Source organism: Equus caballus, chromosome 29 (assembly GCF_041296265.1).
Source record: "Equus caballus isolate H_3958 breed thoroughbred chromosome 29, TB-T2T, whole genome shotgun sequence".
NCBI classification, from domain to species: Eukaryota; Metazoa; Chordata; class Mammalia; order Perissodactyla; family Equidae; genus Equus; species Equus caballus.
In genome coordinates, this window is record NC_091712.1 from 40,046,473 (window position 1) to 40,062,636 (window position 16,164).

Consider the following 16,164-nt stretch of genomic DNA (forward strand, 5'->3'; position numbering starts at 1 on the left):
GATGAGAAAAGTAAAAAGACAAATTTTCTCTCAATTTGAAGTTTTAATTTTATATTGATGATAAACTTTTTCAAAAAAGTTCATTAATGATTCCTCTAAATTGTGCGGGTGTGTGCATTTTTGTGTGTATGGAGCAAGATACTTAATTGTTTCAAATTATATATGATCCAGAAGAGGCTTCATCATGGCAAAAACAAATAGAGAGATTAGTATCTGGAGCTTTATGTTCTAAAATATGATCAAAAATGGTTCAACTAATCTCTTGTAATAATTTACTAATGTGCGTAGATCCTGATGGTAAAATTCACTTGTTGCTTTATAATAGTTCATTAAGATTCCTTTTTGATAAAATCACATCGGTGAGTTAACTGTTTCCAATTCTCTTCTCATTCCATTGGTTACCATTTTAACATGAATCCTCCTACAATCCATTGGATAACAGTTGGATTGTGGACTTGGGTGGCACCCTTCTCTTATTCATATAACCCATGAGACAAGAAGATTAACAGATTCTTCTTAGACAGAGAAGCAACAGATAATGGATCCCAAAGTTTGGCGTGTGGAGCTAAATGACGGCCACTTCATTCCTGTACTGGGATTTGGCACTTATGCACCTAATGAGGTAACAATAGTGGTCTTTGGGTTGAGGATTTGAAAGAGAGTAGATCTAACATGAGTGGAAGACTACTTGCATTGTCAAGTCCTTGAGTTCCTTTCTGACTGTGGGAGGCTCACTTGGTTCTTGAAGCCAGGCTGAACCATTCCTTCTACAAATAGACAAAGTAGTCAGTGTTCTTTCTGCATCAGAGTCTGAGTGTGTGGTCACCCACAGATTATTCTAGGTTTTCCTCCGGTTTCCATCTATTTCCCAGGTTTTCAAAAGAGATTAGATTTTTCAGTCAAGAACACTGACTGTTAGCTGCTTTGCTTTGAGAGTTATTACATGGGAGTGGTTTCTCTGGATATTTCTGGAATTCAAAAAATCTTTCCTCTGACCAAGAAGATATGATCCAGAGAAATATTTGTGGTAAAAGGTTCCAGCTATGAGGTGAATGACAAATTATGGGAGAGAGATGCTGTTCTGTTGTGGGGCAAAATGCTGAGTGCCAGAAATTAAATAATTCATCTTAAGTTTCCCTTGTACTTCTCCCACTGCCTGGCAATTTTTATCCTGAATGAAAAAATCTAACATCTATTTGAGGCAATTAGCTACAATCTTTGAGGCCAAGATTTCAATTATTCATCTTTGTTATTAATTTAATTGAAGAAAATAGGTAGAGTTGGACCCTGCACAGAAGAGGGAGCAAAGTGGATGAGTCACTAAACTGGAAACCAGAAGTTTGCCTTCCAAAGTTGGCTTTCAACTATTTAGTTGTATGACAAGTTACTAGTACTTAAAAGTTGAGTGTTACATTCTCATCTAGAAAACAAAAGAAAATGTTTAAAGAGATGTTTTGGAGACAGATGACAGTGGTTGTTTACTTTGTAGTAGAAAGTGGGGTGAAGGGGAGGGAAGAGTCAAGGATACCACTGAAGATTGAACTTTGGCCAGCCTCTGAGTGGCTCTACATCTAAGGACTGAGCACAACCAGCAGAGGGCAGTTAGACCAAATCTACTTGCTAGCAACATCACTGAATAAAGAAAGCTTGTGAAATACTTAAAAAGCAATGGAATAATATTCAGCTATAAAACAGATGGAAATCTTGCCATTTGCAACCAGATGGATGAACCTGGAGGAAATTATGCTAAGTGAAATAAGACAGATAGAGAAAGACAAATACTGCATGATCACACTTATATACGGAATTTAAAAAAGTCAAACTCACAGAAGCAGAGAATAGAGGGGTTGTTGCAAAGGGCTTGGAGAGACAGCAGTTGTAAACATGGGGAGATATTGGTCAAAGGGCACAAACTGTCAGTTATAAGATGGAGAAGTTCTGGAGAAATAATGTTCAACATAGTGATCATAGTTAATAATAATGAATTTTATTCTTCAGATTTGGTAAGAGAGAATATCTTCTGTGTTCTCACCACGCATAAACACAAAGAAGTTAACTAAGTGATGTGATGGGTATTTTAATTAGCTTAATTGTGGTAATAATTTCACGATGCATAAGTATATGAAAACATCAGACTGTACAGCGAAAATACATAGTTTTTAAATTCACACACAATTTTTATTTGGCATTTTCTGTGTGACAACACTGAAAGAGGGCACTTAGAAGTGACCACTTTGCTTTTGGAGATTTTATTCCTTGTACCCTTTCCCTTTGAAGATTTTGCTTAGTAACCTCTCACAATATAAATTGTACACGTGACTGTAACTATATGATGAGTCCTGTGCTTTCTTTCAGCAAATCACTGAATCTGGGGCTGGTCTTGGCACGCTCAATGCTATTGATCAACCAGTGAATGCCTGGGATTGAAGGAGTTCTTGGGATGCCCACTTTGGTCAATTACCAGAAAAGACCCAGGCAAACTGCCACGGGTTCATCAATACACATGCAGAAATAACCAAAGATAGAAGGATAAATTAATTCTTAGGAAGGTCAAAGTTGTGCCATCGCTATCTGTCAATCACATGGATATCCAACTATGACCTTTGGTTGCTCCTCTAGGTTCCTAAAAGCAAAGCTGTGGAGGCCACCAAATTAGCTATAGATGCTGGGTTCCGCCATATTGATTGTGCTCATTTCTATAACAATGAAAAGGAGGTTGGATTGGCTATCCGAAGCAAAATTGAAGATGGCACAGTGAAGAGAGAAGACATATTCTGCACTTCAAAGGTGCTGTGTATTTGGGGGGGGGGGGTGTGTGCACAGATGTGAACATGATTGGGTGGAGATGACAATTGTATGCTAGGACCTGTTGTTTGGTGAATTTTGCTTATTGGTGCAACTTTGTTCACACATTCATGTATTAAAACTAGTGTCAAATAACGATTATGGCTTCCTCATCATTGCTTGTTCAAAGTTTATGATTTTAAAGAAAAATCACTTTACTTTTCTGAGCCTCAGACCACATCGGGGTAATTTAGTGTCAAATATTGAATCAGACACTATTGTGATTATATTATAGCTTCCCTTATTATCTTGGTGACCTACTACAGTTTCTTAGCATTCTGAATCTGGCTTCTCATCTCCATCAATGAGAGACAGCAAAGTAAGAGGCATTTTGTGTATTAAACAAGATATATCTATTTCTATAGATATAGATAAAGATGTAGATTGAATTGAGCCCAGCACATATTAATATGTTCGAAGCACATTTTATCTAAAAGAGGGATGCTATTTATTCTCCAGATGATTGAATATTTTTCAGAATTAGGCTGTTTCTGAACTGCTTTGTAAACTCCATCAAAAAGCATTCAGATAATGGGCATGTTTATTATTTGATAACACTTTTTATCTTTTTGTTCATTTCCTTCCATTGTTAGTAGAGGTACTACTGGTAAATCAAATGAATAATAGAATATCCAGGAGTAAGTCAGATCAAAAGGCAATGAAAGCAAGAAAAAAGTATTCTTCTTCTGTAGTCATCAGTTTCCAACCGTAGAAGAATGTCTAATTATTAGGTGAAACAAGGAAAACAAAACAGACTGAAGCATTAATCCAATGCAACTTCCATTCTTTAACCTTTGCAGCTTTGGTCCACTTCTCTTCAACCGCAGTTGGTCCGGCCTGCCTTGGAAAGGTCTCTGAAAAATCTCCAATTGGACTATGTCGACCTCTATATTATTCATTTTCCTGTGGCTGTGAAGGTTGGCAATTTGCATGATCACATCTATTTTACTTATTGTGTCAGAATGTTTTTCAGCTTGCATGGATGGTTGAATTAATGTTTTGCTTAGAATGATGTAAGGGTCATTACACCAGAGAAGAATCCCCAAAATAATAATTCCTGATCAGCTTTTTGTGTACATTTTTTGAATCATTAATTACTTTTCCATGCCTCCAACATAAAAGAGTTCAACAATTTCAAAAACCCTGCTTCAAACACTTGAGGAAATAAAAATAGGAATGCTCAGTGTGCAGTCCTTATGATGACTCTTGAGTCTCTTGGCAATGTCAAAAATCCAGATTCACACAGATGGAATGAGTAATGAAAATGTCTTACGCTTTTGCATATGAGTTGGTCTCCTAGTTCACCATTTCAAGTTGAAAGCAGATATGATGATGTTCTCTTTGCATGGGTCTAAAACTGGTAGCCTTCACAGGAGCTTAGGAGACCTAGCCTACACCATTGGCTATCTTTACAATGGAATTTTGTAGATTGCACTTAGCCATTATGGATTGTCTTATGTAGGATTCTTGATTTTAAGTTATAGAAATGTACTCAAGCCATCCTTTGCTGAAAAGTTTATTGGACTATGTAATGGGAAGTCTAAGCCATTGATAGATTTAAGGATTTGGAATAGTCTTCAGAAATGTTCCTTTTCCCTATCCTTTAACTTTTCATTATAATTGGTTTGCTTTATTTTTGTTGCAACATTTTCCATTGGTGGCAAATATAGCCCTGGAGCATGTTCAAGGGTCATGTTCATTAACACGTGAGAGTGTCTCTCATCTTCCAGCATCAATATTAATACTCAAAAGAACCTTAAGTGACCCTGTTTGGTTCATGTGCCTGCCCTTGGACCATTGAATTTTAAGACCCATAAGGAACTCTGATTGTCTAGCCTGGTTCAAAATTCTAACATGTTTTTCTGGAAATAAAGCCATGTAATTTACTGTCATTCTCAGCGTGAGGGTGGCTTTTTGCTAGAGGAAGGTATGGGGCAGACAATGGTAGCATAAGTCACTGAGTCTCCTTTAGGACTTAGGAAATGACATTTAATAAAACATAATCAGCGTCAGAAATTAGCTGAAGCTTGTGTCCTAAAGACATTTCTTACAACTCCATATGAAAATCACGTTGCAAATATCAGTATCTAAAATGTTACACCACCTAACTCACAGAGGTTTGGTGTTCTGGCCCTAGATGTACCTGGCAGCATTACTAGACGTGGAGAAATTGTTTTGTGACATCACTAACACGGCTGCTTCTATTCCAGCCAGGGGAGGAACATCTTCCACAAGATGAAAAAGGAAAAATAATATTTGACACAGTGGATCTCTGTGCCACGTGGGAGGTGAGCACTTGGAGGAGAGGCCGTAGGGGAAATCAAGAGAGGGAAAATCTAGTTTCCCTTTCCACTTTTGAGAATGGTCTATACCTTTGTATTCAGAAATTTATAAACTTTAAAAGAACAGGTGTGCTATCCTGGTTTCGAGGAAATCATTCCTGAAATGTTAATTGAGAGAAATGGAGCAGAATAATTTGGGACAGGAATGATAGGCATCTCTTTCCTTCTATGTGTAATACTCTTTCACATTTTTCTCAGAAGAAGACAGTAATTCTTATCCTTGCTGTCACTACATTCTTTCCTTGTTTAATTTACTACTTTTTTCTCTTCTCATTAATCAAGTCAATTGGCTTCATTGTCATTTCTTGACAGTTATTCCTTTCAACAGATTTTTCTTGCATTTATTCTTGATCTATAAGCAATTGCACAAATGACTCCTCACCAACACTTCCTCTCCAGGCCATGGAGAAGTGTAAAGATGCAGGATTGACCAAGTCCATCGGAGTGTCCAACTTTAACCGCAGGCAGCTGGAGATGATCCTGAACAAGCCAGGGCTCAAGCACAAGCCTGTGTGCAACCAGGTGAGCACCCTTGGATTACTCTCCCTTCTGTTCTTAATCTCTTTCTTCTTGCACTCAGCCAAATGGCTATTTGCTTTCCCCTCCTATTCACCCTACTTTTATGGAGCAGAAGATTCCAGAAAGCAGAGCCTCAGTGTTGATGGACATGCATAGAACCGATAATTGTATCTCTTTTTGTAAAGTCTTAGTGAAAAAAAACTAGTGAGACTTTAGTTCTAAATTTTCTATAAGAATTTAGGGTAAGTACAGGAGTTAATGGAGGGTTAGAATATTTACCCAGACCTTAGAGGGAAGGTCACATTTCTCTGAGCTGTAAATGATGATCACAGATTGGAGGCGTGAAAGTGATTTGCAAGGAATTGTGTGCAAGAAGGAAGTTCATGAAATCATGGAATTGGCAGTAAATAAGGAAAGAGTGAAAATAAGGTGAGGTAGTTGTTAGGGGTTTGTATGGGGTTTGTATGTCTGAATCCTTCGTCTTGGTATTTCTGTGTTCAGGGGTCTTTGAATAGGAAGCATGGATACAAGAAAACTCAATTGGAGACTAGGAACTCATCCAGGCTAGAGGCATGGTTTCTGGTGATACTAGTGGTGGACAAATTCAACACTCTGGAACATTTACAGGAATATAGAGCATACCTTGTTATTTACTCAGTCTTAGTCTTGTTTTCCTCATCGATTTTTACCCTTAAATGAACCGTTCATACATCTTATTCTGTGTCTCTTTCTGTGCTCTCACATTTTAAACCTATTTTTATTTTACTAGCGTAAGAACACTTAACATGAGATCTACCCTCGTCGAATTTTGAAGGATACAACACAATACAATCTTGTTAACTATGGTGACTTATACAGCAGATCTGCATAAACTTACTCATTGTGCATAATTGAGACCCCATGTCCACAATGAACAACTCCAGGCATCTCCCTCCTCCCTACCTCTGGCAACCACATTTCTTCTCTCTGGTTCTATGAGTATGACTAATTAAGATTCCTCACATAAGGGGTATCATGCAGTACTTGTCCTTCTGTGAACCTCTTATTTCATTTACCATAATGTCCTCAAGGTATAACTTGGAGTCAAGAAGTAAGCATCTTCTGGTGGAAAATGTGGCTTATAAAATTCAATTATTCAACATATAGTGATATAGCACTTCTGATTTTCAGTTATAAATGTCAAAACATTCATGTGATTCAAGCATTATTTTTACTCTCAATTTTTATTATGAATTGAATAAAATGAATGAATAAATTTATGAATATTCAGATATTAAGAGAAGTTGAGTATGATAGAAAAAAAATCCATGTTTTCCCTCCTATGTTCAAAATCTTTAACATTTTAACACATTGCCAAATCTATCTATCTATATATGTAATCGTTTGCTGACCCTGTTCAAAACAAGTTGTAGACATGGCAATTCCCCTTACAGACCTCAGAAAGCATATGATCTAGCATTCAATCCATATTCAAACTTTCCTATGGTTTCCCCAATGGCTTTTGTAGGCCTTTTATAATCAGGAGCCAATTTTGGACCATATTTTACTTTCATTCATGTTTAATGAGCTTTCTTCACCAAGAATGGTCACTCAATACCTATTTTACTATGACTTACCGACAGGTTTTTGTTGAATATTCTGGATTTATCCAATTGTTATCTTGTGATATTAACTAACTTGTTTCTCTAGTCCCAGTTTCTATAAAAGTAGAAGTTAGATCTGAGTGCCTTATTGCACTAAGATTAAACATTTATGGCAAGAAAATGTCCTTTGCATGCTGTGTCCCTCAAATTGCACTCTGGTAGGAAGGCTGTCATGACAAATTGTCCCACTGTGAAAGATGATAGTTTTTTTTTTTATCTTGATTAAGCTGGTTGTAGCCAGGCATTTTCTTTGTAAATATTTTCTCCTTTGAAATTATCTAGCAATCTGTCCAGTGATGATTATACCAGTGGAAGACATAAGGCACCCAAGTTTTCACAAAATGGTTGAGTAGCGATCAATGATTTCTCCTTGAATTAGTTATTTCATTGGAATTTGTAAATAATTATTTTCCATTTTAAGCATAATTTTATAATTTTTTTACCTGGCATTTGATCATAAACAGAAAATTCCCTCAGCTCGCTCCCTCTCTCTCTCTGTCTCTGTCTCATCACTGTGCGCTCATGGATTTTTATTTACTCTATGTGTTAGAATTGCTTTTAGTCATTATTCCCTTGATGCTCAAACCTACCATACGTGACCCTTTGAATTCCCATAAAACTGGTTCTTTTGTTCTTTAGAGATCTTTTTATAAGTCTTTGAATAATTTCTTGCTTTCTTGCACTATTTGATGCCCAAAGCTCAAACAGTTTTTTTCCTGTCCCAGATCTGGAATTAGCCATGTCTCTTTATATTGCACCATGGTATCGAATAACCAAGATCTGACTCATAGAGTCCTTTGTTCCCAGGAATGTCATCGTTTTTCTTTTCTTTTTTACCCTTTTAGGGAACAGAGATATAATATTTATTTCTTATAAAATCTTTGCTTGATATTTATATTTCCAGTTTAAATTTAATAACACACAGTTTTTTATTCTGCTTCCTTTTTGATTTTAATGTTTCTACTTTACCTTAATATTGTCATTTCACATACTCTGACACTCTTCTATCTTGGTATTCTGCAGGTGGAATGTCACCCTTATCTCAACCAGAGCAAACTGTTGGATTTCTGCAAGTCAAAAGATATTGTCCTAGTTGCCTACAGTGCTTTGGGAACCCAACGTGAGCATTGGTAATGAAGATAAGATGGAGATTCCCTAAAACACTGTTTTTGATGAAATAGGTTTAATGATACCCTACTCAGTTTTCTGGAATAAATCTCAGTAAGTTTGGTGGAGAAAGGGGGAGTTTGGAAGAAATCCTTTTCCTTTATCATACCAACACCCTGCCAGTTCTTTACCATTGTGTGTGGCCGGTTAATGAATAGCAATTGCCTTAATTAACACCTATCTATAATCCAAAATTGAGACAAAAGACATAAGCATAAGTCATAATTCATGTATTTACTAACAAATTAATCCATTTATAGGAATATACTCTCTAAACGTCACTTACTTTATGTTTAAAATCAGAATAATAATATATAATTCCCAGGGGCTGGCCTGGTGACATTCTGCTTAATTTCACACATTCCGCTTTGGTGGCCCAGGGCCCACAGATTGAGATCTGAGGCACAAACCTACACACCACTCATCAGAAAAGATGTTAGCCCAGGGACAGTCTTCCTCATGCAAAAATAGGAAAATTGGCAATGGATGTCAGCTCAGGGCTAATTTTCCTCGCACACATACAAAATTTGTATATATATGTATATATATATGACACCCAGGTTTATCATTAGAGAAAAAAATATAACCTGAAACATTTTTGCAAACTTCTGTAGAAATATTGCACACTATGAGTAATGATAAAAGGAGTAGTTATCACTTTGGGACTACTCATCTTTTATCAATAACTTAGGGAAGTTAAAATAGAAACTGTCCTGGGGTTGGCCTGGTGGTGCAGTGGTTAAGTGCGCAAATTCCGTTTCTCAGCGGCCCAGGGTTCACCTGTTCGGATACCAGGTGTGGACATGGCACCACTTGGCAAAAGCCATGCTGTGGTAGGTGTCCCACATATAAAGTAGAGGAAGATGGGCATGGATGTTAGCTCAAGGCCTCAGCAAAAAGAGGAGGATTGGCAATAGTTAGCTCAGGACTATTCTTCCTCAAAAAAAATAAAGAAAGAAATAAAATTTAAAAAATAAAATAAAAACTATTCTATTCTGTCCCTTTCTCTTTCTCCTTTCATGCCCTTGTTCTGACTTTGAGAACCATGACCAGAGAAGAAAGACAGCCACTGAGAAGTAGTAAGAAAAAATTCATGATTGGCAGCATTGGTCTGAACTCAAGCATGCATCAAAATGACATGGAGGGATTTGAAAACACAGAATGCTAGGTGCTACACCTTAAATTCTGAATCAGGTGGTCTCGGATGCAGCCATGGAATTTGCCTTCCTAACAAGTTCCCAGATGCTAGTGATGCTTCTGGTCCCTGGACCACATTTTGAGAAGCATTGGTCTAGAGTGGACCTACTCAGTATGTTTTGGAAGTCTCCTAACCAACTGAGGACTGAGTCTCAGGTCTTTAATATTACTGCCTTTCCTTCCAGGATAGACCAGAGCTCCCCAGTTCTCTTGGATGATCCAGTTCTTTGTGCCATGGCAAAAAAGTATGAGAAAACTCCAGCACTGATTGCCCTTCGCTACCAGCTACAACGCGGGGTGGTGGTCCTGGCCAAGAGTTACAGTGAGAAGCGGATCAAAGAGAATGTGCAGGTGATGAGTGAGGCTGTGGGCATAGGGCTCCAAAACTTTTTGTAAGGCTCTCATTACAGCTTTGGGCCCAGATGAATTACCTGTTATTCTCCACGCATGTGTGCCTTATGTATATTCCAGTTTTCTCCTGCTGTTGCCACAGTGAGAGATTGAACAGAAAACAGAGATTTTATCTCCAGCATGAAGTCTTCAATGTACTCTTTAGTCCTGTGAAAGTAAATCTCCTTTTCTTCATTCTGAAATGAAGGAAATGAACTATGTGATTTTCTTTTCCTATTTCAGCTTCTATAACAAAACACCACGGACTAGGTGTCTTAACAACAAAAATTTATTTCTCACAGTTGCAGATGCTGGAAGTCTGAGATCAAGGTGCCAATGTAATTGGATGATAGCTTTCTTCTGGGACTCACATTTCTCGTATCTTAACATGGTAGAAAGGGTATGGGATCTCTTTCAGGTCTCTTTCATGAAAGCATTGATCTCATTCAAGAGGGCTCCCCGTCAAGACGTAATTAACCCTCAAAGGACCTACTTTCTAATACTACTTCAATGGAGGTTAGTTTTCCAACATATGATTTTGGAGACATGCAAACATCAGAATGTAGCAGTGATCTTCAGTCTCCAAATACTGTGGTTTCAGTTTTCATTTCCATGAATAATAATGTAACTTCATTTTCATGTATTTATTCTCCCTGAGTTTCTACTTTTGAGAAGTACCCGTTCAAGTCTTTGTCCATTTTTATTAAGGTGTCTTTCATTTTATTTATGTGTAGGGAGAACATTAGCTATAACTGCATAACAAACTATTCCACATTTAGAATTTTACTACAAAAGCTGTTTACTTAGTTCATGATTCTCTGGTTTGACAATTAGCCTGGGCATAACTAAGCAGTTTTCTTGGCTGCGATCTTTCAAGGATTTGCAGTTAAATGATAAGCAACTCTGCAGCTCTGTTTTAGAAGGTTTTTTTGGCTGTTGTCATTGGTGTTTAAACTCTGTTCCTTATAACTTTTCACACAATTGGCTAGACTATAGACAACTAGCCTGTTCTTCATCTCATCACAGTGGCATGATCTCAAAGCAGTGAGTAGGTACTTGCAGCATCTTTTCATGTGTAGTATCAGAATGGACTCACCACTGCTTCTATAAAATTTTATTGTACAGTGCAACTTACAGGGCAGGCCAGATTCAAGGGCTAGAAAATTTTGCAAAAGTGCTTTTGTCTTCTCATTCAAATTTGGGTCTCTAATATACCTGGAATTGATTGTTTAATATGATGTGAAAATGGACCCAAATATGTATATGTTTAAATGGAAATCCAAACGTCCATTTTTTCCCACAGATTTTTAGTGTCTTCTCTGTCATATATCCAATGTCCCTCAATCTATTTCTGGCATCTCTCTTCTTTTCAACTACTTGCTTTCCTCTACTGTCATATTATCATGGAAAATGTCTTGTTTTCAGAATTTCAAATTTTTCTTTGTTACTTTTTCTTCTTTCAGAATGTCATGGTTATTCTTAACTAGTTGTTCTTTTCTTATTTTTTTTAATTTGAGTTCATAATTTTTTACAACATTGTTAAATTTCAGTTGTATATTATTTCTTGCCTGTCACCACGTAGGTGCTCACTTCCACTCCCTGTGTCCACCACCACCCCCATTCCCCTGGTAACCACTGAGCTGTTTTCTTTGTCCATGTGCTTGTTTATATTCTACATATGCATGAAATCATCTGATATTTGTCTTTCTCAGTCTGGCTTATTTCATTTTCCCTTCAGTCTGGAGATCTAATATAGTGTTTTCTATTGCTAGAGGAGATGGGTCTTTTCTTACGCATTCTGGCATTATTTGGTTGCAGTTACTGCCTATTGCCAATGTGTGGTGGTCAAGAGCCACTTATTCTGAGTCCTCTGCCTTCTACCAAAATCCCAGGGGCTGGAGCCAGCATTGTGTGGTTGGGGGGAAGGGCTCTTTCTCCTGTGTGCTCTCAGAGTTTTCTCCTTTTGCTTTTCAGTGGTGTTAGCGTCATAAGATCACCCTCCATGAAATCTGTCACCCCAGTAGAAAGCTTCCCTCTAGGCTGAGCAGGCTGTTGTGAGTCTTGAATTTCATGTGAAGAAACAGCCCCTCTCCCTCTCCCCTTCTTTCCCTCTAGGAGGCCTCCTGTGGTCCCAATCACAGTGTTTAGGGGACAGAGTGAAGTTTTCACTTACCCTATTCCACCTCCTCCATGGGAAGGTTCCAGCCACTCCGCCCTCCATCATATGCCTGTGTAGATCTCTCTGCCGTTTTTTGTGTTGTGTTTGGATGTCGTTTGTTGGAGTATGAATTTTTTTTCGCTGTACATTGGAGGGGAAAGATTTCTGAGAGACCTCATTCCACCGTCATGCTGACATAACTCAACTAGTTATTCTTGAATGTTAAATATAGTATCACATCAATTTTCACGAAAAATAAAAGGATAAGTCTTCTGTTCATATTGTATTAAAACTATAGATGAATTTGAAGAAAAATATTTTCTTTACAATATTAATACCTCCAAACCATGATCAGAATATTAACTTTAATCACTTTGATATTATTTTTATATTTTTAATAAATTTCATAACTTTTTCCACTATGGCATTTACATAATCCTTTTGTTAGATTTACTCATAGATAAGGGGTAAATTAGATACCCTTTCAACAGTGTTTTCCTAACTTTTTATTTTGAAGATTTTCAAATGTACAGGAAAGTTGAAAGAGTAATTGCAATAAATGCATTACTTAAATTCATCAATTGTTATATCAATGACATTTTGCATACTATCTATCAATTGATTGAATTGTCCATCTCTTAATTTATCCCTCCTACTACTCTATCTTTGCTATCTTGGAATATTATTATGGATTGATGGATTTACTTGTTTCAACATATCAGCTATTATAGACACTCTTTTTGGTGTTTAAAGTATCCCCCATTTAGATAAAGAAATCCTCCTCAAGCCACTTACTGTGTCTTTTGAATACGACATCATTAGTATTTCAAAAATTATTGGTTTAAATAAACTTGAAAAAAATTTTTCACATCCTGACTTCATTTATGGGATTTAGAAATCCACCTGTATTCATCAAAATTACTAAATTATGTGTTTTACTTTTAAAATTTATTTCTAGATTTTTGATTTGCTAAGTTCATTAACCTATCTCTGAATAATGTCAACTTTGATAATTCAGCTCTTTATAAGATCTCCTTTTGTCTGTTGTCTTGTGCGGTTTTAATATACTATATCAAGGGATGGGTTTCTATTTAATATTTGCCTGATATTTATTACCACTTCAGTATTTTGATGATGTCTTTAAAAAGTCTTGAAAACTTCTAAGACATTTTGAGTGTTGCTTCTATACCATTCAATCTGATTTACTTGAATTTTCTGGATTGGCATTTATGCAATCTAAAAATTCTAAAAATCTTTCTATTTTTGTGATAGGTTTTTGGGTTCCAGTTGACTTCAGAGGACATGAAACTCCTTGATGGCCTAAACCAAAATCTTCGATATGTTGCTTTAGAAATGTAAGTGACTTTGGTAAACATGTTGGGCTCGATTAATTTCCTGATAAAGAGTGTATGATGTTAAAATTTACCTCAATACCATGAAGACAGAGGCCAGTTTGAGACAAAAATGTGACAGGAACTTTCTGGAATCTCATCCCAGACTCACTCCAGAGATTTCTTCACTGTCACAACAGAAGGGTGAATGGATCAGGGTAAACTTGAACTTACACACATATGTCCTGCCCTCCTCACTCCAAGGATCTTTCCAAGAAGGTAGATATTGCTGAATCTACATCTTCCATGTATGCCTACCATTTCTACAACAATCCAGTGGACATACACTGTGGATATCACCAGAGTAGCCTAATTCAATGTTTACAAAACTGTGTTTTTCATCTTCTTCTCTCAACTTCTCAATTCTTTATCAGATTAAAAGATTCTCCATAAAGTTTGTGGTCCATGCCAGAAATGCCCATCAGTCCCATATGGTATCTTCATGAGATCCTGCTAAGTTTATGTCCTTCACAAGTTTCCAAATTTCTTCCTTCTTTTTCAATGCATGTTTTTTCAGAACCCAAATAATGCATTTGCCTCTAGAAAGGCTAGCCTTGTGGGATCAATTAGAATTCTTGGTTTAGATTTTCTGAAAAACTAAGATCTCAATGAAGAAGATAAAGCTTTTAAGAAGAGAGATTTAAACCATTGGAAGTGTGTGGAGGCAAAAGTACCACTGTTGGAGAGAATTTTTAGCCAATAAAACGTCTTTATGATTACTTCATGCTCTAAGCTTCTGGAATTTTGAGAAAAGGACTTCAGTATTAATGAGCGAAAGAGAGTGCACATTTTTTCTGCCTGTGAGAATTTTAATTCATAATTGTAATAAATGTGATAATGTATGGAAAAGGCATAATGGCAAGTTGTGCATATTGAAAAGTTGGTAAATATATTTTTATCCTTGCTAATATATTTATCAGTATAGATTCAATTGAAGAATAAGATAGGAAAATTATGCAAAAATAAAGAGAGAAGGGTAATCAATAAGTCATACTTCCAATAAATTAGATATTTTAATAAGAAGCCATTATATTCTATCACTTTCTATTTTGACTTGTTACTGAATAGAGATCTCTCTACTGTACAATAAGTTCCTTGGAGATGGGACACAATTTTTATGTGAAATTCTTTAGATTTATGAATATAACTTGGTATGTTTCCTTGGTGGGGAGTTAGTAAATAATTAATAAATTTAAAAAATTGAAGTGAAGTTTTATTCAGTAAACTGTGTCACCCTCAAGTATTTATCAGTTCTGAGCATATATCTGGACACGTGTTGTTCAAAACAAGGCAGAACCACTCTTTTCTCCCACTGAGGGTTTCAAATAAGAAAGGACCAATGATCTGGCTGCTTTCTTGATAGAAGTAGCTAGGGAAAAAGAGGTATTTGAATTTTTGATTCTGCTTCATGTGTGTATTAATATCTGGGCAGGGAATATAATTTGAATATTTTAATTATTTTTATTATATTTTAATTATTATGAAGTCATGTTTGTGAAAGAAAGGCAGACTCTATACCCAGTCAGGAAATAAAATGCTTAACTTTACCCTATGTACAGCTTCATAGAAATCACTTCTGTACCACTCTAGAAACAAAGTCATTGAATCCATGCATCTATTGTTGTTTTCTCATTTTAGGTTTGCTGACCACCCTGAGTATCCATTTTCTGATGATTATTAACTGGAGGCCTTTGTCCTGACTTCTATTAGAAGCCCTGTGTGTGAGTAGTGAGACAAGAAGCATCTCAGGTGTTGAGAATTGGATACATCAGCACGAATTTCGTCCATTTTGTTTAGCAACTCATACTCAGCAAGATTTAAGTCAATAGGTCAGAAAGGAAAGGAACTTAATATGTTTCACATCCTGTAACAATTAAAAATTTTCCCTACAAATCTCTTTCCTATTCCACTCTCTGTTTTGTATATTTTCTTTCCTTCTGACTCATTAGAGCCAAAAAATGATTTGCCTAGAATTTCAGTGTGTGGAATTGGATGCAATGAGTAATTTTATAGACATTTCTGGAGTGGGATGGGCAGGGTTTTTGTCCTCTAAGGAAGTAGTAGTTAGCAGATATTTATCAGTCAGTGTTCCTTTGGGCATTCAAGGAGCAAGAGGACACATTCCATACAGTCTGGATGGTGAGAAACATATTGAAAGGATGATCAGCAATGCATAGGCTCCCTTTCAGCAGCTCAGGGGATCATTAGTCCAGGAAATCCCAGAAGGAGGTAACCCTGTGCCAAGGTTGGCCCAGAAGGTGGGAGGGGAGCCAGACTGGAAGGATGACTAGGATTCAGATATATAGTAGTTTTAAGAGTGGAGAGTTGAGCAAATATCTGGGAAACTTTGGGAGATGACTTTTTGCTACTTCTCTTCTGTAGACAAAAAGAAACTTTTCACAATATTTTACCTCAGAGCCAGAGATGAGAGTCACAGTTAGACTGCTATATGTGCCCAGGAAAGAGTAATGAGCTTGCTGGCTTGTATTTTGGCAGGAATTCAAAGAAACAAT

General features: G+C 36.7%; 1 protein-coding gene across 1 annotated transcript; it reads left to right on the forward strand.

The window, feature by feature from the left end:
• Positions 1–507: 507 nt before the first annotated feature.
• On the forward strand, positions 508–15,544 carry LOC100146955 (aldo-keto reductase family 1 member C23-like). Its single transcript, XM_001916963.3, has 9 exons — positions 508–622; positions 2,620–2,787; positions 3,645–3,761; positions 5,055–5,132; positions 5,586–5,708; positions 8,372–8,478; positions 9,898–10,063; positions 13,533–13,615; positions 15,290–15,544. The coding sequence occupies exons 1-9, from the start codon at positions 539–541 to the stop codon at positions 15,330–15,332; spliced, it is 969 nt and encodes a 322-aa protein (XP_001916998.2). The 5' UTR covers positions 508–538; the 3' UTR covers positions 15,333–15,544.
• The last annotated feature ends 620 nt before the right edge of the window (positions 15,545–16,164 follow it).

Coding starts and splice junctions, on each gene's coding strand:
- LOC100146955 (XM_001916963.3), top strand. CDS start 539: ATGGATCCCAAAGTTTGGCGTGTGGAGCTAAATGACGGCCACTTCATT. Junction 623..2,619: donor GCACTTATGCACCTAATGAG/GTAACAATAGTG, acceptor TTGCTCCTCTAG/GTTCCTAAAAGCAAAGCTGT. Junction 3,762..5,054: donor ATTTTCCTGTGGCTGTGAAG/GTTGGCAATTTG, acceptor CTTCTATTCCAG/CCAGGGGAGGAACATCTTCC.